The 27,895-nt window shown below is 39.5% G+C and overlaps 1 protein-coding gene across 1 annotated transcript; it reads left to right on the top strand.

Moving 5' to 3' along the window:
• The first annotated feature begins 143 nt into the window (after nt 1-143).
• syt11b (synaptotagmin XIb) lies at nt 144-26,665 on the top strand. The gene is made up of 4 exons (XM_067600215.1): nt 144-517; nt 11,847-12,781; nt 24,228-24,348; nt 24,927-26,665. The coding sequence occupies exons 1-4, from the start codon at nt 484-486 to the stop codon at nt 25,235-25,237; spliced, it is 1,401 nt and encodes a 466-aa protein (XP_067456316.1). The 5' UTR covers nt 144-483; the 3' UTR covers nt 25,238-26,665.
• The last annotated feature ends 1,230 nt before the right edge of the window (nt 26,666-27,895 follow it).

The following is a 27,895-nucleotide window of genomic DNA, read 5'->3' as shown; positions in this document are numbered from 1 at the left end:
AACAGGGGACATGGATGGATGCACATTTTTCACTATTTGCTGACATTTTAAGGACCAAACGAATAATCCGTGAACTGTAAATGAAGACCAGTAAAGAGAAGAATCTCCAGTTGCAGCGCTGGTTTCCTCCCAGCAGAACCCAGCGGCCGGTTTGTCTTTTCCTGCAGAGTGACTCATCTCCATCATAGACGATCTTCGTTCAGTCTCATCGCAGCTCCTCCGCGCAGCCTCCCTGCATCCGAGCGCGAGCATCCTCACTGCGCAGCGCGCGGACACCGACTCACCGACACACCGAGCGGACCTCTGCGGGCTGCACCTCCGGATCAGCGGCATCTTTTCGGTGATTCTCCCGCGGTCGGTTCTGTATGGAAGTGAAGTAACCGGCCGGTGGATCGTCGGTGGATCGTCGGTGGATCGTCGGTGTCCTCTCATCTCTCTGCTGCTCTCCGCGCGGTCAGGACGCATCCTGCCCACAGTCACAAAATGGCGGACATCACCGAGCTGCGACCCTCCTACGGTGAGAGCCAGGCCGCTTCTTCTCCCTCTGCAGCCGCCGGCAGCGGCGCGAGCCCGGGCCAAAACGCCCGGCCCGGCCCGCTCCGGTCCGGTCCGGTCCGGTCTGCTCCGGTCAGGGTTACAGTAGGTCCGGCGTCATCTTCACGGGGAGTCAACACCCAGTTAATGAAGCCAACACCCGCGATTCCTTCTTTTATTCGCTCTTATTAATCTCTGCAGACATTTCAGATATAAAACGCTCTCAGACTGTCGTTCATCGACGTTATTATTATTATTGTTGTTATTATTATTATTATTGTTATTGTTGTTGTTGTTGAAATCCTTTTAAAGCTTCATATTTGGAGGCAGAGAGACTGGAATCGATATTAATATGTTCAAATATCAACCTGTTTAGATTCAGTAACACAGCAGGAGGTGAAGTTTCAACTTTACATGAACTGACTGCTCAGATTAATGTGAACAAATCAAAATAAATCAAAATAAATCAAAATAACACCTCGACAGGGCGGCGAGCAGCGCGCTCTCGCGCTCCGACGCACCGTCTGCTTCTCGTGGGCCTCAGTGTGCGTGCGCGTGCCAGTCAGGGTGGGTATCGGGTGACGTCATGTCTGTACCCGGCGACACCTGCAGATATTTATTATTATTATTGTTGTCTTTGTGTTACTGTTGACAACAGAATATTTTCTTCAAACAGACAAACAACAACAACAACAACAACAACAACAACAACAACATGCTGATGACCAGACAGCTGTTCCTCTAAATCTAAACCAATAAAAGACATAATCACATCAATAAGTGGAAAAAATTAGGACCAACTCCAGATTATTTTCATGGACTGTTGTTCATTCTGAAACGTGACCTGAGACGCCTCCGACAGCCTGAAACCCAAACACGCTGATCAAACCGATCAGATCAATAAACCTTCAAAACTATTATGAAACAATGAGTGACGTCATCCTGACCAGTTTAATGCAGGTGATTTTTTATTATTTGTTATTTCACAGCATCACCTTCACCTGTCAGTCAAGGTGAACATGGAGCAGCGATCTGATTGGCTGTTGCCGGTTTACAGGTGCAGCGTTTCATTAATGATCGATGAGGAGACGCCAGCTGCACCTCTGGCCAGATGTTGCGAAACCAGAGATGCTGTAAAACAACAGCAGCAGCAACACAGTCTGTATCTGCCGCTGTAATCATTAATCAAGTCATTTGATTAGTTAATTAACAGAAAATGAATCAGCAGTTATTTGGATAATTGAATAATCGTTGAGTCTTTTGAACCGTTGCTGGTTGCAGCTCCTCATATCATTCATGACGGGAAACTTAGGATTTGTTGATTGGACAAAAAACAAGACATCACTGCAGGCTCTAAATAATTATTTTTAAAAAATTCTGACATTTTATTAACAAAGTGATAGAGAGATACTTTATTAATCCCAAAGGGAAATAAAATGTTTAATCAATCAATAATCATCAGACTAACAGATAATGAGAATGATGGTTAGTTGCAGGTGGTGATTAATAACACTGATTAATAACTGATTAATAACACTGATTAATAACACTGATTGGACACATGCAGTCATACAAAGTAGCAATAATCAATAAGACAAATAGAAAGCTCTGCACAGCCGTGAGCTCTGTGTTTGCTGCAGATTTTAATATTAAAGACACTTTAACGCAGTTTTCAGTGATGCAGCTGCTGCAGAAACAAGAACAAACCTGAAGAATCAGAACCAGAATCAGCTTCACTGGACTAACGTGTTCACACATAAAAGAGATGTGACTCTGGTTTCTGCTGGCTGGCTGTACTCTTCACAACAACATATCAATATCAGTATCAGTATCAGTATCAGTATTATTATCAGTATTATATCAATATTATTATCAGTATTACATCAGTATTATTATCAGTGTTATTATTATCAGTATTATATCAATATTATTATCAGTATTACATCAGTATTATTATCAGTGTTATTATTATCAGTGTTATATCAATATTATTATCAGTATTATATAAGTATTATATCAGTATTACATCAGTATTATATCAATATTATTATCAGTATTATTATCAGTATTATATCAATATTATTATCAGTATTATATAAGTATTATATCAGTATTATATCAGTATTACATCAGTATTACATCAGTATTATTATCAGTATTACATCAGTATTATATCAATATTATTATCAGTATTATATCAATATTATTATCAGTATTATATCAGTATTACATCAATATTATTATCAGTATTACATCAGTATTACATCAGTATTATATCAGTATTATTATAAGTATTACATCAGTATTATATCAATATTATTATCAGTATTACATCAGTGTTATTATCAGTATTACATCAGTATTACATCAGTATTATATCAATATTATTATAAGTATTACATCAGTATTATATCAATATTATTATCAGTATTACATCAGTGTTATTATCAGTATTATTATCAGTATTATATCAGTATTACATCAGTATTATATCAAGATTATTATCAGTATTATATCAGTATTATATCAGTATTACATCAGTATTATATCAATATTATTATCAGTATTACATCAGTGTTATTATCAGTATTACATCAGTATTACATCAGTATTATATCAATATTATTATAAGTATTACATCAGTATTATATCAATATTATTATCAGTATTACATCAGTGTTATTATCAGTATTATTATCAGTATTACATCAGTATTACATCCGTATTATATCAGTATTATTATCAGTATTATATCAGTATTACATCAGTATTATATCAAGATTATTATCAGTATTATATCAATATTATTATCAGTATTATATCAGTATTACATCAGTATCATATCAATATTATTATCAGTATTATATCAATATTATTATCAGTATTACATCAGTATTATATCAATATTATTATCAGTATTACATCAGTGTTATTATCAGTATTACATCAGTATTACATCAGTATTATATCAGTATTATTATCAGTATTATATCAGTATTACATCAGTATTATATCAGTATTATTATCAGTATAACATCAGTATTACATCAGTATTATATCAGTATTATTATCAGTATTATATCAGTATTACATCAGTATTATATCAGTATTATTATCAGTATTATTATCAGTATTATATCAATATTATTACCAGTATTATATCAGTATTACATCAGTGTTATTATCAGTATCACATCAGTATTATATCAGTATTACATCAGTATTATTATCAGTATTATTATCAGTATTACATCAGTGTTATTATCAGTATTACATCAGTGTTATTATCAGTATTACATCAGTGTTATTATCAGTATTACATTAGTATTATATCAATATTACATCAGTATTATATCAGTATTATATCAGTATTATATCAGTATTATTATCAGTATTACATCAGTATTACATCAGTATTATATCAGTGTTATTATCAGTATTACACCAGTATTATATCAGTGTTACATCAGTATTACATCAGTATTACATCAGTATTATATCAGTGTTATTATCAGTATTACATCAGTATTACATCAGTATTATATAAGTATTATTATCAGTATTACATCAGTATTACATCAGTGTTATCTCACTGTTATTATCAGTATTACATCAGTATTACATCAGTATTACATCAGTATTATATCAGTATTACATCAGTATTATATCAGTATTACATCAGTATTATATCAGTATTACATCAGTGTTATTATCAGTGTTATTATCAGTATTATATCAGTATTACATCAGTATTACATCGGTATTATATCAGTGTTATTATCAGTATTACATCAGTATTACATCAGTGTTGTTATCAGTGTTATTATCAGTATTATATCAGTATTACATCAGTATTATATCAATATTATTATCAGTATTATATCAGTATTACATCAGTATTATATCAATATTATTATCAGTATTATATCAATATTATTATCAGTATTATATCAGTATTACATCAGTATTATATCAGTATTATATCAGTATTATATCAATATTATTATCAGTATTATATCAATATTATTATCAGTATTATATCAGTATTATATCAATATTATTATCAGTATTATATCAATATTATTATCAGTATTATTATCAGTATTACATCAGTATTATATCAGTATTACATCAGTGTTATATCAGTGTTATATCAGTATTACATCAGTATTACATCAGTATTATATCAGTATTACATCAGTATTATATCACTGTTATTATCAGTATTACATCAGTATTACATCAGTGTTATTATCAGTATTATATCAGTATTACATCAGTGTTATTATCAATGTTATTATCAGTATTATATCAGTATTACATCGGTATTATATCAGTGTTATTATCAGTATTACATCAGTATTACATCAGTATTATATCAGTGTTATTATCAGTATTACATCAGTATTACATCAGTATTATATCAGTATTATTATCAGTATTACATCAGTATTACATCAGTATTATATCAGTATTACATCAGTATTATATCAGTGTTATCTCACTGTTATTATCAGTATTACATCAGTATTACATCAGTATTACATCAGTATTATATCAGTATTACATCAGTATTATATCAGTATTATATCAGTATTACATCAGTATTATATCAGTATTACATCAGTATTATATCAGTGTTATTATCAGTATTACATCAGTATTATATCAGTGTTATTATCAGTATTACATCAGTATTACATCAGTGTTGTTATCAGTGTTATTATCAGTATTATATCAGTATTACATCAGTATTATATCAATATTATTATCAGTATTATATCAGTATTACATCAGTATTATATCATTATTATCAGTATTATATCAATATTATTATCAGTATTATATCAGTATTATATCAATATTATTATCAGTATTATATCAATATTATCAGTATTATATCAGTATTATTATCAGTATTATTATCAGTATTACATCAGTATTATATCAGTATTACATCAGTGTTATATCAGTGTTATATCAGTATTATATCAATATTATTATCAGTATTATATCAATATTATTATCAGTATTATTATCAGTATTACATCAGTATTATATCAGTATTACATCAGTGTTATATCAGTGTTATATCAGTATTACATCAGTATTACATCAGTATTATATCAGTGTTATTATCAGTATTATATCAGTATTACATCAGTGTTATTATCAGTGTTATTATCAGTATTATATCAGTGTTATATCAGTGTTATATCAGTATTACATCAGTATTACATTAGTATTATATCAGTGTTATTATCAGTATTACATCAGTATTACATCAGTGTTATTATCAGTATTATATCAGTATTACATCAGTGTTATTATCAGTGTTATTATCAGTATTATATCCTTATTACATCAGTATTACATCGGTATTACATCAGTGTTATTATCAGTATTACATCAGTATTACATCGGTATTACATCAGTGTTGTTATCAGTGTTATTATCAGTATTATATCAGTATTACATCAGTATTATATCAGTGTTATTATCAGTATTATATCAGTATTACATCAGTATTATATCAATATTATTATCAGTATTATATCAATATTATTATCAGTATTATATCAATATTATTATCAGTATTACATCAGTATTATATCAGTATTACATCAGTATTACATCAGTATTATATCAGTATTACATCAGTATTATATCAATATTATTATCAGTATTATATCAATATTATTATCAGTATTATATCAATATTATTATCAGTATTACATCAGTATTATATCAGTATTACATCAGTATTACATCAGTATTATATCAGTATTACATCAGTATTACATCAGTATTATATCAGTATTATATCAGTATTACATCAGTATTATATCAGTATTATATCAGTATTACATCAGTATTATATCAGTATTACATCAGTATTATATCAATATTACATCAGTATCATATCCGTATTACATCAGTATTACATCAGTATTACATCAGTATTATATCAGTATTACATCAGTATTGTATCAGTATTACATCAGTGTTATATCAGTGTTATATCAGTATTACATCAGTATTACATCAGTATTATATCAGTGTTATATCAGTATTATATCAATATTATTATCAGTATTATATCAGTATTACATCAGTATCATATCAATATTATTATCAGTATTATATCAGTATTACATCAGTATTACATCAGTATTATATCAGTGTTATATCAGTATTATATCAATATTATTATCAGTATTATATCAGTATTACATCAGTATTATATCAATATTATTATCAGTATTATATCAATATTATTATCAGTATTATATCAATATTATTATCAGTATTACATCAGTATTATATCAGTATTACATCAGTATTACATCAGTATTACATCAGTATTATATCAGTATTACATCAGTATTATATCAATATTACATCAGTATTATATCAGTATTACATCAGTATTATATCAGTATTACATCAGTATTACATCAGTATTATATCAGTATTACATCAGTATTATATCAGTATTATATCAATATTACATCAGTATTACATTGGTATTACATCAGTGTTATTATCAGTATTACATCAGTATTACATCAGTATTACATCAGTGTTGTTATCAGTGTTATTATCAGTATTACATCAGTATTACATCAGTATTATATCAGTGTTATTATCAGTATTATATCAGTATTACATCAGTATTATATCAATATTATTATCAGTATTATATCAATATTATTATCAGTATTATATCAGTATTACATCAGTATTACATCAGTATTACATCAGTATAATATCAGTATTATATCAGTATTATTATCAGTTTTATATCAGTGTTACATCAGTATTATATCAGTATTACATCAGTGTTATATCAGTATTATATCAATATTATTATCAGTATTATATCAGTATTACATCAGTATTATATCAATATTATTATCAGTATTATATCAATATTATTATCAGTATTATATCAATATTATTATCAGTATTACATCAGTATTATATCAGTATTACATCAGTATTACATCAGTATTATATCAGTATTACATCAGTATTATATCCGTATTACATCAGTGTTATATCAGTATTATATCAATATTATTATCAGTATTATATCAGTATTACATCAGTATTATATCAATATTATTATCAGTATTATATCAATATTATTATCAGTATTATATCAATATTATTATCAGTATTACATCAGTATTACATCAGTATTACATCATCAGTATTATATCCGTATTACATCCGTATTACATCAGTATTACATCAGTATTATATCAGTATTATATCAGTATTACATCAGTATTATATCAGTATTACATCAGTATTACATCAGTATTATATCAATATTACATCAGTATTATATCCGTATTACATCAGTATTACATCAGTATTACATAAGTATTACATCAGTATTATATCAGTATTACATCAGTATTGTATCAGTATTACATCAGTGTTATATCAGTGTTATATCAGTATTACATCAGTATTATATCAGTGTTATATCAGTATTTTATCAATATTATTATCAGTATTATATCAGTATTACATCAGTATTATATCAATATTATTATCAGTATTATATCAGTATTACATCAGTATTACATCAGTATTATATCAGTGTTATATCAGTATTATATCAATATTATTATCAGTATTATATCAGTATTACATCAGTATTATATCAGTGTTATATCAGTATTATATCAATATTATTATCAGTATTATATCAGTATTACATCAGTATTATATCAGTGTTATATCAGTATTATATCAATATTATTATCAGTATTACATCAGTATTACATCAGTATTATATCAGTGTTATATCAGTATTATATCAATATTATTATCAGTATTATATCAGTATTACATCAGTATTACATCAATATTACATCAGTATTATATCAGTATTACATCAGTATTACATCAGTATTACATCAGTATTATATCAGTATTATATCAATATTACATCAGTATTACATCAGTATTATATCAGTATTACATCAGTATTGTATCAATATTACATCAGTATTACATCAGTATTATATCAATATTACATCAGTATTATATCAGTATTACATCAGTATTATATCAGTATTACATCAGTATTACATCAGTATTATATCAGTATTACATCAGTATTATATCAGTATTATATCAATATTACATCAGTATTACATCAGTATTACATCAGTATTATATCAATATTACATCAGTATTATATCAGTATTACATCAGTATTACATCAGTATTACGTCAGTATTATATCAGTATTACATCAGTATTACGTCAGTATTATGTCAGTATTACATCAGTAATATTATCAGTATTATATCAGTATTACATCAGTAATATTATCAGTATTACATCAGTATTGGTAGCAGTGTTACTGGTGTTACAGGTGTTAGTGGTGTTATCGTGTTAGCGGTGTTATCGGTGTTATTTTGTTATTGGTGTTACAGGTGTTAGTGGTGTTATCGTGTTAGCGGTGTTATCGGTGTTATTTTGTTATTGGTGTTACAGGTGTTAGTGGTGTTATCGTGTTAGCGGTGTTATCGGTGTTATTTTGTTATTGGTGTTACAGGTGTTAGTGGTGTCATTGGTGTTAGTGGTGTTATCGTGTTAGCAGTGTTAGCGGTGTTATCGTGTTATCGGTGTTATCGTGTTAGCAGTGTTAGCGGTGTTATCGTGTTATCGGTGTTATCGTGTTAGCAGTGTTAGCGGTGTTATCGTGTTAGCGGTGTTATCGTGTTATCGGTGTTATCGGTGTTATCGTGTTATCGGTGTTCGTGGCGTTGTAGGTGTTGGGGCATAGATTACTTGGCCACCACCCCCACTGTCGTTTTGTTTTTATTATAAACACAAAACCCATTTAGTTCATTTTTGCATATCAGCGCCACGTTCATCAAATAAAAACTCAAATTTTTTAAAAATATTGTGTTTCATCAATACTTTGTCTGACGATGGACGCTACATTTATCAGCTAAAGTGTCTGCTGAGCGTCTGCAGCAGCAGCAGAGAGAGACGCCTGTCCTCCCTCCTGCTCTCTGCTGTAAACACACACAGCTGTTAGCGGGCAGCTGTTAGCGGGCAGCTGTTAGCGAGCAGCTGTTAGCAGCAGCTGGTTGGTGGGTTGTTCAGCTCGCTGCAGCCTCACGTCACACACTTGCTCTCTCTCTCAACTGCACGCTACGCTACTTATATGACTTTAAGTTAAGTTCAGAAAATATCTTAAAATACATTTTGTAAAGAATCCCTGATGCTCCGCAGGCTGCCGGGCTTGCAATACACTGCTGTGTGTGTGTGTGTATGTGTGTGTATGCGTGTGTGTGTGTGTGTGTGCGGGTGTGTGTGTGTGTGTGTTCGGGGGTGTGTGTGTGTGTGTGTGTGTGTGTGTGTGTGCGTGTGTGTGTGTGTGTGTGTGCATGTGTGTTGCTAGGCAGCGAGCTCAGCTGCTCTCACCACTTTCCAAAACATGACATCATCTGATGGAGTGAATGAAAGCCGACAACAACAGGAAGGAAAGAAGCTCTGCAGGAGTCTGAATGTGATTTACTGCATCTCATCAGCTGTTTCTGTGTCAATAAATTAATAATGATAATTAATTGTGTAAACGAAGCTGACAGGAAAATAATTACAATTGTTTAATAAATGTGATCAATATGGACAGAGTCACTATCAGAAAGATTACAGTTAGAACTAGAGCTGCAACGATTAGTCAATAAATCAATCAGCTGACAACTATTCAATTAATCACCAACTATTTAGATCATTGATTAATCGTTTTGAGTCATTTTTTAAGAAGAAGGTTCCAGCTTCATAACTGTGAATATTTTCTGGTTTCTTTAGTCTCTTTGACAGTAAACTGAAGATCTTTGCTGTGGTCGTTTTAGGACGTCGTCTTGGGAAACACTGATCCACTTTATGGACCAAATGACTGATCAATAATGAAAGTAATCCTTAGTTACAGCTGTAGTTAGAACTATCGTCTTCTGTAAAATCCAGAGTCTATAAAATATCCAAGAAGTGCAAGAAGAAAAACTCCAAAAATATTCGATTTATAAGCATTAAAAACAGAGAAAAGCAGAAAGTCTGAGACGTTGGGAGGCAGAATCACTGAAAACTGTATTTTTGTGCAAAGTGAAGACATTTTAATATCAAGTTATAATTATATTTGTAGCTATGAAGACGTAAATAAAGTTTTTATAAAGTGAGGAGCTCCTCACGTCTATAAAGGTGAAGACTTTACGGTCCTCATGAGTGTAGCAGTGCCTGTATGAGTGTGTGTGTGAGTGTGAGTGTGAGTGTGTGTGTGTGTGTGAGTGTGTGTGTGAGTGTGTGTGTGCGTGTGTGTGTGTGAGTGTGAGTGTGTGTGTGAGTGTGTGTGTGCGTGTGTGTGTGTGAGTGTGTGTGCGTGTGAGTGTGAGTGTGAGTGTGTGTGTGTGTGTGTGAGTGTGTGTGCGTGTGAGTGTGAGTGTGTGTGTGAGTGTGTGTGTGCGTGTGAGTGTGTGTGTGTGTGTGTGAGTGTGTGTGAGTGTGAGTGTGTGGACAACAATACGTCTCTGTCCCCCCCCCCCCGGATGTTTCTCAGGACGCTCGCTGTGATGACATCACTGCTTTTAACTATGATGTAACCTTTTCAGATCCAGTGATGGAAACTAACAGAGTACATTTACTCAAGTACAGTATTTAAGTACAGTTTTGAGGTACTTGTACTTTACTTGAGTATTTCCATGTGATGCTACTTTCTACATGTCAGAGAGAAATATTGTACTTTCTACTCCACTACATTTATTTGACAGCTTTAGTTACTTTTCAGATGAAGATTTGACACGATGGGATTTGTAGTAGAGACTCTGAGTCTCTGCAGGATTAACGGAAGTTAAACGTTTGTCCTCCATGTTTGTTTTTACTCTACATCCTGTTTACACACTAACAAAGCCAGTGAAAAGTGTGTTTCAGCATCTTTTGAACCACTTTAAACACAAAATAAACACGTTATCTCTCTCAGATATAGATAGCTGGTGACATCACAGCGATGTCAGCATGACTCAAGATGATGTCACTGCATCATACACTGATCAAAATAACTCCAACTATGTTTCTGGGCCTTAAACTTACGGTATTTTAATTATTGATTAATCTGCTGATTATTTACAAGATCAGCTGATTGATTAATTCGTTTCTAACGTCTTCAGAGGTTTTTTGTCTAATAAAGATATAAAACAGAGTCTGACGTCAGTGTTGAAAACGTCCATCATGATGAACTGATGCGGGTGTTTGTGTTTCTAACGCTTCCTGTCTCTGTCTGTCAGCCATGTCTCCCGTCCTGGCGGGCTTCCTGGGAGCGGGTGTTCTGGTTCTGGTCGTGGTGGTTCTGGTTCTTCTCTGGTCTTTCTGTCAGCGCCGTTACCTTCGCATCTCTGGACGCTACAAGCTGCACGGCGATCGTTACTGCGACGCCGAGGACCCGCCCTACAAGTTCATCCACATGCTGAAAGGCATCAGCATTTACCCAGAATCCCTCAGCGGCAGCAAGAGGATCGTCCGCGGCATCCGGCGTGCCGACCGCTCCGACCGTGACGGAGAGCGAGGCGGCGCCGGTGCCGCGGGCAGAGGCATGGTGCTGGTGGACGCTGAAAACAATATCCTGGATGTCCCGGGCCAGCTGCAGATGAGTCACCTGGTGCCCCCCGCCGGCCCCGGCCCCGCCCACAACCAGGCGCGGTTGGAGCGGGCGCTGCCGGTCCGCGCCGACTACTGCTGCCTGGACAGCAGCTCTGCCAGCAGCAGCCAGACCAGCAGCAAGACCGCCTCGCCCTTCACCCCCGCCTCCTCCGAGCCCGAGCCCGAGCCCAGCCTGGGCGCCGTCAGCCTCACCGTGGACTACAACTTCCCCAAGAAGGCCCTGGTGGTCACCATCGTCGGGGCCCGAGGCCTCCCCGCTATGGACGAGCAGGCGGGCAGCTCCGACCCCTACGTGAAGATGACCATCCTGCCGGAGAAGAAGCACCGCGTCAAGACCCGCGTGCTGAGGAAGACCCTGGACCCGCTGTTCGACGAGACCTTCACCTTTTACGGGGTGGCCTACAGCTCGCTGCCCGAGCTCACCCTGCACTTCCTGGTCCTCAGCTTTGACCGCTTCGCCCGCGATGACGTCATCGGGGAGGCGGTGGTGCCTCTGAAGGGCGTGGACCCGAGCACGGGCCGAGTCCACCTGAGTCAGCAGATCACCAAGAGGAACATGCAGGTGAGGAGGGGGAGGGGCTTACCGACGAACGTTAATCTAGAGGTGTGTTAGAAAGATGTTCATTTGTACTGTCAAGTTAAACACAACACGAGATGTTATAAACATAATAACCCAAAATAATAAATAAATATGATTAAAAAGAGTTTTAGTGAAATAAACATGAGACCAACAGAACAAGAGAATAAAAGTCGACTTTAATAAAAGGCAAACAGCCGTCAGCTGAGAGTTGCAGCTTCTGTTCAGATCTGTGCAGCAGAGAAACTGAACGCTGCTCCTCCAGCTGCAGTTTGGACAGAAAGCAGACCTGTCCCAGAACACCTGAGAGGTCCGGACCTGTACCAGAACACCTGAGGGGTCCGGACCTGTCCCAGAACACCTGAGGGGTCCGGACCTGTCCCAGAACACCTGAGGGGTCCAGACCTGTCCCAGAACACCTGAGGGGTCCGGACCTGTCCCAGAACACCTGAGGGGTCTGGACCCGTCCCAGAACATCTGAGGGGTGCAGACCTGTCCCAGAACACCTGAGGGGTCCAGACCTGTCCCAGAACACCTGAGGGGTCCGGACCTGTCCCAGAACACCTGAGGGGTCTGGACCCGTCCCAGAACATCTGAGGGGTGCAGACCTGTCCCAGAACACCTGAGGGGTCCAGACCTGTCCCAGAACACCTGAGGGGTCCGGACCTGTCCCAGAACACCTGAGGGGTCTGGACCCGTCCCAGAACATCTGAGGGGTGCAGACCTGTCCCAGAACACCTGAGGGGTCCAGACCTGTCCCAGAACACCTGAGGGGTCCGGACCTGTCCCAGAACACCTGAGGGGTCTGGACCCGTCCCAGAACATCTGAGGGGTGCAGACCTGTCCCAGAACACCTGAGGGGTCCAGACCTGTCCCAGAACACCTGAGGGGTCCGGACCTGTCCCAGAACACCTGAGGGGTCTGGACCCGTCCCAGAACATCTGAGGGGTGCAGACCTGTCCCAGAACACCTGAGGGGTCCAGACCTGTCCCAGAACACCTGAGGGGTCCGGACCTGTCCCAGAACACCTGAGGGGTCTGGACCCGTCCCAGAACATCTGAGGGGTGCAGACCTGTCCCAGAACACCTGAGGGGTCCAGACCTGTCCCAGAACACCTGAGGGGTCCGGACCTGTCCCAGAACACCTGAGGGGTCTGGACCCGTCCCAGAACATCTGAGGGGTGCAGACCTGTCCCAGAACACCTGAGGGGTCCAGACCTGTCCCAGAACACCTGAGGGGTCCGGACCTGTCCCAGAACACCTGAGGGGTCTGGACCCGTCCCAGAACATCTGAGGGGTGCAGACCTGTCCCAGAACACCTGAGGGGTCCAGACCTGTCCCAGAACACCTGAGGGGTCCAGACCTGTCCCAGAACACCTGAGGGGTCCGGACGCTTCATGACGCAGCAGCAGATCAGAAACCATTCAGTGATTTATAAACTGACAGGGAAATCCAGACCTGATCCAGTCTCCTGGTCTTAGTGAGGACGGTTATAATAGTCGAGTCTAATAGTCCCCTAATCGTTGATATATCCTGAAGGTGACTTTGTAATTATCAATTCTGCTCATTTCCAGCTCTATTTATATTCTGGGACACGATACACAGTTAAAAACTGATTATTGATCTTCTACTGGTCCTTTATGCAGCCCCTCAGTTCAGCCTCTGTCTGAAACAGGCCGTTTTAGCTCCTGTCTCTTTAAGCCCCGCCTCCTGATGAGCCCGCTCTGTTCTGATTGGTCAGCTTCAGGAAGTCTACGAGGGGCAGCCTATCAGAGTCATGTTAAATTACCGCTGATGTAAACCCAACATTTCCTGTTTTACTGCTTTATATTAAAAGCTTTTAAATGACTAAATAACAGGAGACTTTTATTGTGAAGAATTCACAGGAAATAAAACATGTTTCTCAGTGAATTAGCGGAGCTTTGGTAGCTTTGGTAGTGGAGATATTTGAGCTGTTTGTTGAGCGGATCAGTTATAAATAAAACAGGGAGGAAGAGTACGAGCAGAATGATGTTTGATGAAGAGCTGCAGACGACCAGCACACCTCCAACAGGTAAACTACTGATTTAGCCCCGCTGTGTAACGGAGTCGTGGCTCGGCGTGCAGAGCAGACGACCATAGAAAGAAATCCGTCACCAGCCGACATCATGAACTGTTGTAAAGTGAACGTTCAGAGCAGAGCTGCTGCTTCCTGCTGGCAGGGATCACTGATACATACGTTATCATGACTAACTCACTTTTAACATGAACATCTGACTGAAAATAAGGAAAAGCATCGTATGTCCCCTTTAACGTGTTGAAATGTCTGAGTCCATCAGGATGTCTGGCTCGGTTTGTGGTTTTTAACGTGAGCGACTGAAGCTGATTTTAATCATTCTTTGTTTAACTGGAGGACATGTTGGCACTTCCATTCATTGATTTAGTCAGTCACTGACTCAGTGCTCATATGAGATTATAATCCCCTGCTGATATAATCAGTCTGAGCTGGTGGCAGCATACAGATGTTGAACAGCCCCAGTATGGAGCCTTGGGGAACTCCACATGTAGTTGCCGTTCTTTAAGTATGATTCAAACCAGTTTAGTGCTGTGTTAAAACCAGCAGCTCCAGTATGAGGAACTGTGCTGCAGGTCTGAACAGAACACTTCCTGCAGATATTGACAGATATCAGATATATCGGTGATTTGATGATGATGAACAGATCAGACTGCAGCAGCTTCTTGTTATAACATCAGTTTACTAAGTTCAGATTTACACATTACTCATCAAACTAACTATTACATAGAGATGAGTTGTGGCTAAATATTTAGCAGGGGTGTAACGGTGCACAGATTAGTTTTAGGTGCAGTAAACTGCATGAATACTATTAAACGTAAAACACATATTTCTGCAGGTATAAAACAAAGTCACAGAGATATCTGTTCACTTTATGTTTAGGCCACTAAAACTACCTGCGCCTTGGTTTTGGGGTCACGGTTTTTGCTACAGCAAAAAAAAAGAAAGGTAGAAATAGCATTTTGGTCTTTTATTTTGAAAAATATAAACAATTGTTCATTGGCCAAAACTATTACTGACACAGTGATGCTACAGTCACTTCCTGTTTACACATGACTAAAGTGTTTATTAGATAAAACAAGTTTAATGAAAACTGATCCTGTAAATCAGTCACTGAGAACTTAAAGGTTCAGTCTGTAGAGTTTATATGATATTCATTAGTATGTTTTAATTAGTGTATAATGACCTGAGAATAAGAATTGTTGTGTTTTCCTTACCTTAGAATGAGCCTTTATATCTACAGAGGGGGCGGGGCCTCTTCCACAGCGCCGCCATGTTGCACCGCCATGTTTCTACAGTGGCCCAGAATGGACAAACCAAACACTGGCTCTATAATAATAAGTCATATCTATAAGTTTATTTAATGTAGCAGCTTTCACAGAGATAAAATTCACAAAGTGCTTCACAGGAAGAAAAGTTAAAATTAAGACCTTAGAAACACAGAACAATAAGAACAATAAGTCAACATAAAACTAAAACACAGGCAGCAGGAGACCTCAAGAACAAACAAACAAACCATCACTTCACTTCACACACAACTCAACGTGAGACAAAGGCCAATTTAAAAAGTTGGATCTTTAATTGTTTTTTAAAAGCGTTGAAGCCTCAACGATCACCGTTAGTTCACAGTGGAGAGCGAAGGACGGCCAGCAGGTCCTACTGGTGATACAGAGATGGATCACTGATGTTCTCAGGTGTCTGTCCATGCACCTGAGACACCTGAGAACATCCTCGAAACCTGATGACAAGAACCTTAAAATGAATCCTAAACCTCATGGGAAGACAAAGTAAAGACCAGCTGCTGGACCTGGTTCACAGCCTGCAGCAGCATTCTGGACCATCAGAGACGACTTGCTGAGACCAGTGAAGATGGAATTAAAATAGACTCGGAGCGATTAACTGATGATTAAAATAGACGGTAATAAATGTTCTGTCGATCGACTGATCGACGGTTCGTTGCAGCTCTGATTTAGATTTATTGCAGAAACTCAGCAGATGAACCTGAAGCTTCAGTAGTTCAGTCGTAGTTTATCTTGAAATGAATGTTAAATCAAACCTCTGCTGCAACTAATGATGATTTTCACTGTGGATTAATCTCAACGAACTGATGAATTGATTTTTCTATAAAATGTTTAGTAGTAATAATAACGACGGTTCTTTAGTCTTTAAATGTCTGAAACCCAAAAATATTCACTTTATGACTCAGAAAAGCTTCAAATCGTCACATTTGAGAAACTGAGACCAGCTGATTTTTGATTGAAAAATGACTAAAGCGATTATTTGATTATCGAAATAATTGTTTAATGGAGTGTCAATCAGCTAATTGATTAATCGACCAATCATTGATCCGCCTGCTTTCACCGTCACAGCAGCAGAGTTAGACTGAACTGAAGCGTTAAACAGAGTTAATAATAATACATAAATGATAAATATAGTGAAGAAAAGCTGATCAGCTGATGAACACTACGAACATGCTGACAGAGTCTGCTGCTGCCGCTGCTGATGCCGGTGTCAGCGCTGTGTGTGTCACCATGGCAACAGCCTGGATAATCACATCACAGTGACAGTCTCTCTGTTGTTTAGATTTAATCGGGTTAAAGTTGGATGTTTGGGAGAATGTAGACGGTCCTGCAGACGTCTGACAGAGCAGCTCTTTGTGCTGCTGTCACGTCAGTTTGTTGTGAATGAATGAAATACTGTTAGATTCGTACATCAGGTTTAATACACATTAAAATAGTCTTTATACTGATGCAGCCGTCATGAGAACACAAACATGTCAGTGTGCTCGTCTGCCCTGAAACACAAAGTAAAGCGATATCATCCGACTCCTCTGCTGACTGGACGGCAGCAGTTAAACAACATGCAGTTAAACGACACGCTGTTAAACGACGCGCAGTTAAACGACACGCAGTTAAACGACACGCTGTTAAACGACACGCTGTTAAACGACACGCAGTTAAACGACACGCTGTTAAACGACACGCTGTTAAACGACACGCTGTTAAACGACGCGCAGTTAAACGACGCGCAGTTAAACGACGCGCTGTTAAACGACGCGCTGTTAAACGACGCGCTGTTAAACGACGCGCTGTTAAACGACGCGCAGTTAAACACATTTAACTGGAACTGTTATCAGACTAAACACTGAACCTGCAGCTCGCTGGTCAGTCGTTAACATGAAAATAATAAAATAATTATAAAACCAGTTATTCAAAGATGAATATTTTTATTTACCTTAAACGTGTCTGAAGGGATTTTAAATATACTCAGAAAAGTCAATGTGACGAGAAAAACACTAATGCAGTACAGACGACAGTGTGTCAGTTAATGTGCAGTACAGACGACAGTGTGTCAGTTAATGTGCAGTACAGACGACAGTGTGTCAGTTAATGTACAGTACAGACTACAGTGTGTCAGTTAATGTGCAGTACAGACGACAGTGTGTCAGTTAATGTGCAGTACAGACGACAGTGTGTCAGTTAATGTGCAGTACAGACGACAGCATGTCAGTTAATGTGCAGTACAGACGACAGTGTGTCAGTTAATGTACAGTACAGACTACAGAGTGTCAGTTAATGTGCAGTACAGACGACAGTGTGTCAGTTAATGTGCAGTACAGACGACAGCGTGTCAGTAAATGTGCAGTACAGACGACAGTGTGTCAGTTAATGTGCAGTACAGACGACAGTGTGTCAGTTAATGTGCAGTACAGACGACAGAGTGTCAGTTAATGTACAGTACAGACTACAGAGTGTCAGTTAATGTGCAGTACAAACAGTGTTTACTAGTTAATGTGCAGTACAGACGACAGAGTGTCAGTTAATGTGCAGTACAGACGACAGAGTGTCAGTTAATGTACAGTACAGACTACAGAGTGTCAGTTAATGTGCAGTACAAACAGTGTTTACTAGTTAATGTGCAGTACAGACGACAGTGTTTACTAGTTAATGTGCAGTACAGACGACAGTGTTTACTAGTTAATGTGCAGTACAGACGACAGTGTGTCAGTTAATGTACAGTACAGACTACAGAGTGTCAGTTAATGGGCAGTACAGATGACAGAGTGTCAGTTAATGTGCAGTACAGACTACAGCGTGTCAGTTAATGTACAGTACAGACGACAGTGTGTCAGTTAATGTACAGTACAGACGACAGTGTGTCAGTTAATGTACAGTACAGACTACAGCATGTCAGTTAATGTGCAGTACAGACGACAGAGTGTCAGTTAATGTACAGTACAGACGACAGAGTGTCAGTTAATGTGCAGTACAGACGACAGTGTTTACTAGTTAATGTGCAGTACAGACGACAGTGTGTCAGTTAATGTACAGTACAGACTACAGAGTGTCAGTTAATGTGCAGTACAGACGACAGTGTGTCAGTTAATGTACAGTACAGACTAGAGTGTCAGTTAATGTACAGTACAGACTACAGAGTGTCAGTTAATGGGCAGTACAGATGACAGTGTCAGTTAATGTGCAGTACAGACGACAGCGTGTCAGTTAATGTGCAGTACAGACGACAGAGTGTCAGTTAATGTGCAGTACAGACTACAGAGTGTCAGTTAATGTACAGTACAGATGACAGAGTGTCAGTTAATGTGCAGTACAGACGACAGCGTGTCAGTTAATGTGCAGTACAGACGACAGAGTGTCAGTTAATGTGCAGTACAGACGACAGTGTGTCAGTTAATGTACAGTACAGACGACAGTGTGTCAGTTAATGTACAGTACAGACTACAGCATGTCGGTTAATGTGCAGTACAGACGACAGAGTGTCAGTTAATGTACAGTACAGACGACAGAGTGTCAGTTAATGTGCAGTACAGACGACAGTGTTTACTAGTTAATGTGCAGTACAGACGACAGTGTGTCAGTTAATGTACAGTACAGACTACAGAGTGTCAGTTAATGTGCAGTACAGACGACAGTGTGTCAGTTAATGTACAGTACAGACTACAGAGTGTCAGTTAATGTACAGTACAGACTACAGCGTGTCAGTTAATGTACAGTACAGACGACAGTGTGTCAGTTAATGTACAGTACAGACGACAGTGTGTCAGTTAATGTACAGTACAGACTACAGCATGTCAGTTAATGTGCAGTACAGACGACAGAGTGTCAGTTAATGTGCAGTACAGACGACAGTGTGTCAGTTAATGTACAGTACAGACTACAGAGTGTCAGTTAATGTGCAGTACAGACGACAGCGTGTCAGTTAATGTGCAGTACAGACGACAGTGTGTCAGTTAATGTACAGTACAGACTACAGTGTGTCAGTTAATGGGCAGTACAGACGACAGTGTGTCAGTTAATGTACAGTACAGACTACAGTGTTTCAGTTAATGTACAGTACAGACTACAGTGTGTCAGTTAATGGGCAGTACAGACGACAGTGTGTCAGTTAATGTACAGTACAGACTACAGTGTGTCAGTTAATGTGCAGTACAGACTACAGTGTGTCAGTTAATGTACAGTACAGACTACAGAGTGTCAGCTAATGTGCAGTACAGACGACAGTGTGTCAGTTAATGTACAGTACAGACTACAGTGTCAGTTAATGTACAGTACAGACTACAGTGTGTCAGTTAATGTACAGTACAGACTACAGAGTGTCAGTTAATGTACAGTACAGACGACAGCGTGTCAGTTAATGTGCAGTACAGACGACAGCGTCAGTTAATGTGCAGTACAGACGACAGAGTGTCAGTTAATGTACAGTACAGACTACAGAGTGTCAGTTAATGTGCAGTACAGACAGTGTTTACTAGTTAATGTGCAGTACAGACGACAGTGTTTACTAGTTAATGTGCAGTACAGACGACAGTGTTTACTAGTTAATGTGCAGTACAGACGACAGTGTGTCAGTTAATGTACAGTACAGACTACAGAGTGTCAGTTAATGGGCAGTACAGATGACAGAGTGTCAGTTAATGTGCAGTACAGACGACAGCGTGTCAGTTAATGTGCAGTACAGACGACAGAGTGTCAGTTAATGTGCAGTACAGACTACAGCGTGTCAGTTAATGTACAGTACAGACGACAGTGTGTCAGTTAATGTACAGTACAGACGACAGTGTGTCAGTTAATGTACAGTACAGACTACAGCATGTCAGTTAATGTGCAGTACAGACGACAGAGTGTCAGTTAATGTACAGTACAGACGACAGAGTGTCAGTTAATGTGCAGTACAGACGACAGTGTTTACTAGTTAATGTGCAGTACAGACGACAGTGTGTCAGTTAATGTACAGTACAGACTACAGAGTGTCAGTTAATGTGCAGTACAGACGACAGTGTCAGTTAATGTACAGTACAGACTACAGAGTGTCAGTTAATGTACAGTACAGACTACAGAGTGTCAGTTAATGGGCAGTACAGATGACAGTGTCAGTTAATGTGCAGTACAGACGACAGCGTGTCAGTTAATGTGCAGTACAGACGACAGAGTGTCAGTTAATGTGCAGCACAGACTACAGCGTGTCAGTTAATGTACAGTACAGACGACAGTGTGTCAGTTAATGTACAGTACAGACGACAGTGTGTCAGTTAATGTACAGTACAGACTACAGCATGTCAGTTAATGTGCAGTACAGACGACAGAGTGTCAGTTAATGTGCAGTACAGACGACAGTGTGTCAGTTAATGTACAGTACAGACTACAGAGTGTCAGTTAATGTGCAGTACAGACGACAGCATGTCAGTTAATGTGCAGTACAGACTACAGAGTGTCAGTTAATGTACAGTACAGATGACAGAGTGTCAGTTAATGTGCAGTACAGACGACAGCGTGTCAGTTAATGTGCAGTACAGACGACAGAGTGTCAGTTAATGTGCAGTACAGACTACAGCGTGTCAGTTAATGTACAGTACAGACGACAGTGTGTCAGTTAATGTACAGTACAGACGACAGTGTGTCAGTTAATGTACAGTACAGACTACAGCATGTCAGTTAATGTGCAGTACAGACGACAGAGTGTCAGTTAATGTACAGTACAGACGACAGAGTGTCAGTTAATGTGCAGTACAGACGACAGTGTTTACTAGTTAATGTGCAGTACAGACGACAGTGTGTCAGTTAATGTACAGTACAGACTACAGAGTGTCAGTTAATGTGCAGTACAGACGACAGTGTGTCAGTTAATGTACAGTACAGACTACAGAGTGTCAGTTAATGTACAGTACAGACTACAGAGTGTCAGTTAATGGGCAGTACAGATGACAGTGTCAGTTAATGTGCAGTACAGACGACAGCGTGTCAGTTAATGTGCAGTACAGACAACAGAGTGTCAGTTAATGTGCAGTACAGACTACAGCGTGTCAGTTAATGTACAGTACAGACGACAGTGTGTCAGTTAATGTACAGTACAGACGACAGTGTGTCAGTTAATGTACAGTACAGACTACAGCATGTCAGTTAATGTGCAGTACAGACGACAGAGTGTCAGTTAATGTGCAGTACAGACGACAGTGTGTCAGTTAATGTACAGTACAGACTACAGAGTGTCAGTTAATGTGCAGTACAGACGACAGCGTGTCAGTTAATGTGCAGTACAGACGACAGTGTGTCAGTTAATGTACAGTACAGACTACAGTGTGTCAGTTAATGGGCAGTACAGACGACAGTGTGTCAGTTAATGTACAGTACAGACTACAGTGTTTCAGTTAATGTACAGTACAGACTACAGTGTGTCAGTTAATGGGCAGTACAGACGACAGTGTGTCAGTTAATGTACAGTACAGACTACAGTGTGTCAGTTAATGTGCAGTACAGACTACAGTGTGTCAGTTAATGTGCAGTACAGACTACAGAGTGTCAGTTAATGTGCAGTACAGACGACAGTGTGTCAGTTAATGTACAGTACAGACTACAGAGTGTCAGTTAATGTGCAGTACAGACGACAGTGTGTCAGTTAATATACAGTACAGACTACAGTGTCAGTTAATGTACAGTACAGACGACAGCGTGTCAGTTAATGTGCAGTACAGACGACAGCGTCAGTTAATGTGCAGTACAGACTACAGAGTGTCAGTTAATGTGCAGTACAGACGACAGTGTGTCAGTTAATGTACAGTACAGACTACAGTGTCAGTTAATGTACAGTACAGACTACAGTGTGTCAGTTAATGTACAGTACAGACGACAGCGTGTCAGTTAATGTGCAGTACAGACGACAGCGTCAGTTAATGTGCAGTACAGACTACAGAGTGTCAGTTAATGTGCAGTACAGACTACAGAGTGTCAGTTAATGTACAGTACAGACTACAGAGTGTCAGTTAATGTGCAGTACAGACTACAGAGTGTCAGTTAATGTACAGTACAGACTACAGAGTGTCAGTTAATGTAAAGTACAGACGACAGCGTGTCAGTTAATGTGCAGTACAGACTACAGAGTACAGAGTGTCAGTTAATGTGCAGTACAGACTGAATGTGTGTCAGTTAATGTACAGTACAGACGACAGTGTGTCAGTTAATGTACAGTACAGACGACAGAGTGTCAGTTAATGGGCAGTACAGACTACAGAGTGTCAGTTAATGTGCAGTACAGACGACAGAGTGTCAGTTAATGTGCAGTACAGACGACAGAGTGTCAGTTAATGTGCAGTACAGACTACAGAGTGTCAGTTAATGTGCAGTAGAGACGACAGCGTGTCAGTTAATGTGCAGTACAGACTGAATGTGTGTCAGTTAATGTACAGTACAGACGACAGTGTGTCAGTTAATGTACAGTACAGACGACAGAGTGTCAGTTAATGGGCAGTACAGACTACAGAGTGTCAGTTAATGTGCAGTACAGACTACAGAGTGTCAGTTAATGTGCAGTACAGACGACAGAGTGTCAGTTAATGTGCAGTACAGACTGAATGTGTCAGTTAATGTGCAGTACAGACGACAGAGTGTCAGTTAATGTGCAGTACAGACTACAGAGTGTCAGTTAATGTACAGTACAGACGACAGTGTGTCAGTTAATGTACAGTACAGACTACAGTGTGTCAGTTAATGTGCAGTACAGACGACAGAGTGTCAGTTAATGTACAGTACAGACTATAGTGTGTCAGTTAATGTGCAGTACAGACTACAGCATGTCAGTTAATGTGCAGTACAGACGACAGAGTGTCAGTTAATGTGCAGTACAGACGACAGAGTGTCAGTTAATGTGCAGTACAGACGACAGAGTGTCAGTTAATGTACAGTACAGACTATAGTGTGTCAGTTAATGTGCAGTACAGACTGAATGTGTCAGTTAATGTGCAGTACAGACTACAGTGTGTCAGTTAATGTGCAGTACAGACTGCAGAGTGTCAGTTAATGTGCAGTACAGACTACAGAGTGTCAGTTAATGTGCAGTACAGACTGAATGTGTCTGTGCCTGTTTTCAGTGTGAGACTCGTGGGGAGCTGCTGGCGTCTTTGTCCTACCAGCCGGTGTCTCATCGTCTCAGCGTGGTCGTCCTGAAGGCCCGACACCTCCCCAAGATGGACATCACCGGCCTGTCGGCAAGTGAGTACATGCAGCGGGAGCCGCAGCAGAGGATCATGGGAGTTTGTGTAGTTTTTAAACTTAATATTTTACAGTAACAGAGTTTCTTCAGATCAACCTTTGACTGTGTTCTTCAGTCACAGACATAAACGTCAGCAGCGTTTATAAATCAACTAATAGAAGCTGAATATTCTCCCACGTTGAATTAACGAGTTTTTAATGTCACATGACATGAATGATTGTCTGCATGTGACGTCCTCTTGGACAGAACAAACATCCAGTGGATCTAAACATGTACAGTTTGTCCTGAGGGGGGCGCTACGGGGAAGATTATGGAGACATTGATATGTAAAAGGTTCATCCTCTGGAGAGCAGGAAGGGCCTGGTGGGGGGGTCAGGCTGTTACAGCAGCAGATTCATGAACATGGAGTCACAATCACACGTCACACTGTCACGTATGTTCAGCCGTACATATACGCTCGGACATGTGACCATGAATGTCAACATTAACGTGATGTAATGTGACGGTAACCTGGTCAGCTGCTGTCAGTGTTGTGTGACAGAAAATGACTTCCTGTGATTTCTTCTTCTCTGTTCAGACCCCTACGTGAAGGTGAACGTCTTCTACGGCCGCAAGCGCATCGCCAAGAAGAAGACCCACGTGAAGAAGTGCACGCTGAACCCGGTCTTCAACGAGTCCTTCATCTACGACATCCCGCCCGAGCTGCTGCCTGAGATCTCCGTCGAGTTCCTGGTGGTCGACTTCGACCGCACCACCAAGAACGAAGTCCTCGGCCGCCTGCTGCTCGGCCTCCACAGCCCCGCCCCCTCCGGCGCCTCCCACTGGCGGGAAGTCTGCGAGAACCCCCGCCGGCAGATCTCCAAATGGCACAACCTGAGCGAGTACTGAGGAAACAAAACATACAGAAACCAGCCGACAGCAGCGACTGGCTGGGACTCGACCAGTGAACGCACTGGGAAATAAAGACTGAGTGTACAACACACACACACACACACACACACACACACACACACACACACACACACACATTAACTACACATATTTACACACACACACACACACACACACACACACATTAACTACACATATTTACACACATATATACACACCACAGTTAAAGGACAGGTTTGTGTTTTATCAAGTCTGTATTAACACATACTGACCTGTTCATATGTACGTCGTCACTGCATCAGTTCCTGCTCTCCATACCGACCCTGAACGCATCGTTCAGAGTTCAGAGTTCAGAGTTCATCTGAAGCTGATGTGAAGTTTCATCAGTCTCAGGTCTGAAGTTTCAGTCTGTTCCAGCAGGAAGTAGAACGTGTTTTTATTCACGCTGACGATGATGCGACGTCTTCAGACATTTTCTCTCAGCGTCTCTTCTGCTGAGCTGCAAACGCTCTTTATGTATTTTAGCCACAACGCGCCGCTTTCAGGATCTCAGAGGAAATGTCTGGAACACATTCGCTCATCGTTTCTGTCAGCAGATCAACACACTGAACCGTGTTCATCGGCCTTTCTCAGCACAGAGAACGCCAGATTCAGACCTGGCGAGTTGAGCTCAGGAGTGCAGGTTGTAGAGGCGGGAGGACGCTGCGTGATCATCAGCTGACTGATCTGTGACCTCAGAGCTCCGCAAGCAGACCTCTGAGAAGACGAAGTAATATTAAAACCTAATAAAGTGACATATTAACAGTCTAAGATCAGATATAATGCTGCTGATTGGACTCTGAGCCGTGACTCACAACGTGTCACAGAAACAGACGAGCTCAGACTGAGAAAAGCCTCGTATCTGATTGGACACTGAGGCAGGAGTTTCATTCTCAGGATTTAGTCCTGAACATGATGTAATCAGCCAGCTGGTGGCGCTGTGACAGCTGAGTGTGGTGGAGGCGTAAAGTAGCAGCTCACAGCTTCAGACCTGAAACGGTTTCATCTCATCAGACAGACTGAACAAATACTCCACATATCAAAAACACGTCTTCAGACTAGCAGAATGTTTCCCTCCAGCACTGATGAAGCTTCGTATTAACTTAGGATGAACGTCGTCCTCCTCTCTGACAGTGCAGATGTGTTCAGGGTCAGCGTGGAGAGTAGGAACTGTTAGTTACAGAGACACGTTTCCATGCACATACGAATATGTCAGGATTTTATCAAGACAGACTTGAATAAAGCTGAACTGAACCTTTCAACACTCTCTCTTTCTGTCTCTATTATCTCTCTCTACCACGACAACATTTGCAATCTAAGAAAAGTCCTGCGGTTCTTTATTACAGCCAACAAACAGCTGTTTTTGAAATAGAAACCATGAAATCATGTCTAAGACTCCTCGTGTGTCTGGCTGTCGGTGTGTGTCGACGGGGAAGGAATGCTCAAATATGATTCAAAAAACCACAAAGAAAAAAAAGATTCCCCTCTTGCTGTTGTTGTCATGCAGTTCATCGCATGTCTGTCCCGAGAGAAAAACAAAAACAAAAAAAACAAAAGAAGAGCTGCTGACATCACGCTGACATCACTCTGACTGACAGGACGAGTTTCAGCTCCGACACACAGACAGTCTGATTAAAAATGAAAAACTCTGCTTCTAACTAAAGGATCCACATGTAAACGCTGAATATCTCACTGTCAGTACTCAGTAGGAGCCAATCAGAGGCTGCCGTCACCACCCGGTGCTTCAGGCTGGAGGAGATGAAACATGGTTTCCTCTGATCCTGGAGCAGCTTCACTGTACGACTCGACTGAAGACGACGATGAAGACGAGCAGCGTCCGGACTGACAGAACATGTAAAATACTTGTTTGTAGCATGAATGCTTCCACTAATCTCTCATCTACTGAAGCTGAGAGCAGCTGAACATCAGGCCTGATGCAGATTCCCGCCACTGATCCAAGAACATCTGGAGCCTTCAGCACTTCTCTCTGAGCTTCCAAATGTAGGTTCAACACACGTAAAAATCATCATGGCCGCCAGTTACTGAGAGGGTCTGCAGATGTTCCTGTCAGCAGTAAACAGCTGCCAGATGTTCCTGTCAGCAGTAAACAGCTGCCAGATGTTCCTGTCAGCAGTAAACAGCTGCCAGATGTTCCTGTCAGCAGTAAACAGCTGCCAGATGTTTGTGTCAGCAGTAAACAGCTGCCAGATGTTTGTGTCAGCAGTAAACAGCTGCCAGATGTTCCTGTCAGCAGTAAACAGCTGCCAGATGTTCCTGTCAGTAGTAAACAGCTGCCAGATGTTCCTGTCAGTAGTAATAAGGTGCCAGATGTTTGTGTCAGCAGTAAACAGCTGCCAGATGTTTGTGTCAGCAGTAAACAGCTGCCAGATGTTTGTGTCAGCAGTAAACAGCTGCCAGATGTTTGTGTCAGTAGTAAACAGCTGCCAGATGTTCCTGTCAGCAGTAAACAGCTGCCAGATATTTGTGTCAGCAGTAAACAGCTGCCAGATGTTTGTGTCAGTAGTAAACAGCTGCCAGATGTTCCTGTCAGCAGTAAACAGCTGCCAGATATTTGTGTCAGCAGTAAACAGCTGCCAGATGTTTGTGTCAGTAGTA

Source organism: Thunnus thynnus, chromosome 10, assembly GCF_963924715.1.
Source record: "Thunnus thynnus chromosome 10, fThuThy2.1, whole genome shotgun sequence".
Lineage (NCBI taxonomy): Eukaryota > Metazoa > Chordata > Actinopteri > Scombriformes > Scombridae > Thunnus > Thunnus thynnus.
Note: the sequence above shows the minus strand (reverse complement) of the source record. Positions and strands in the feature narration are given on the sequence as shown.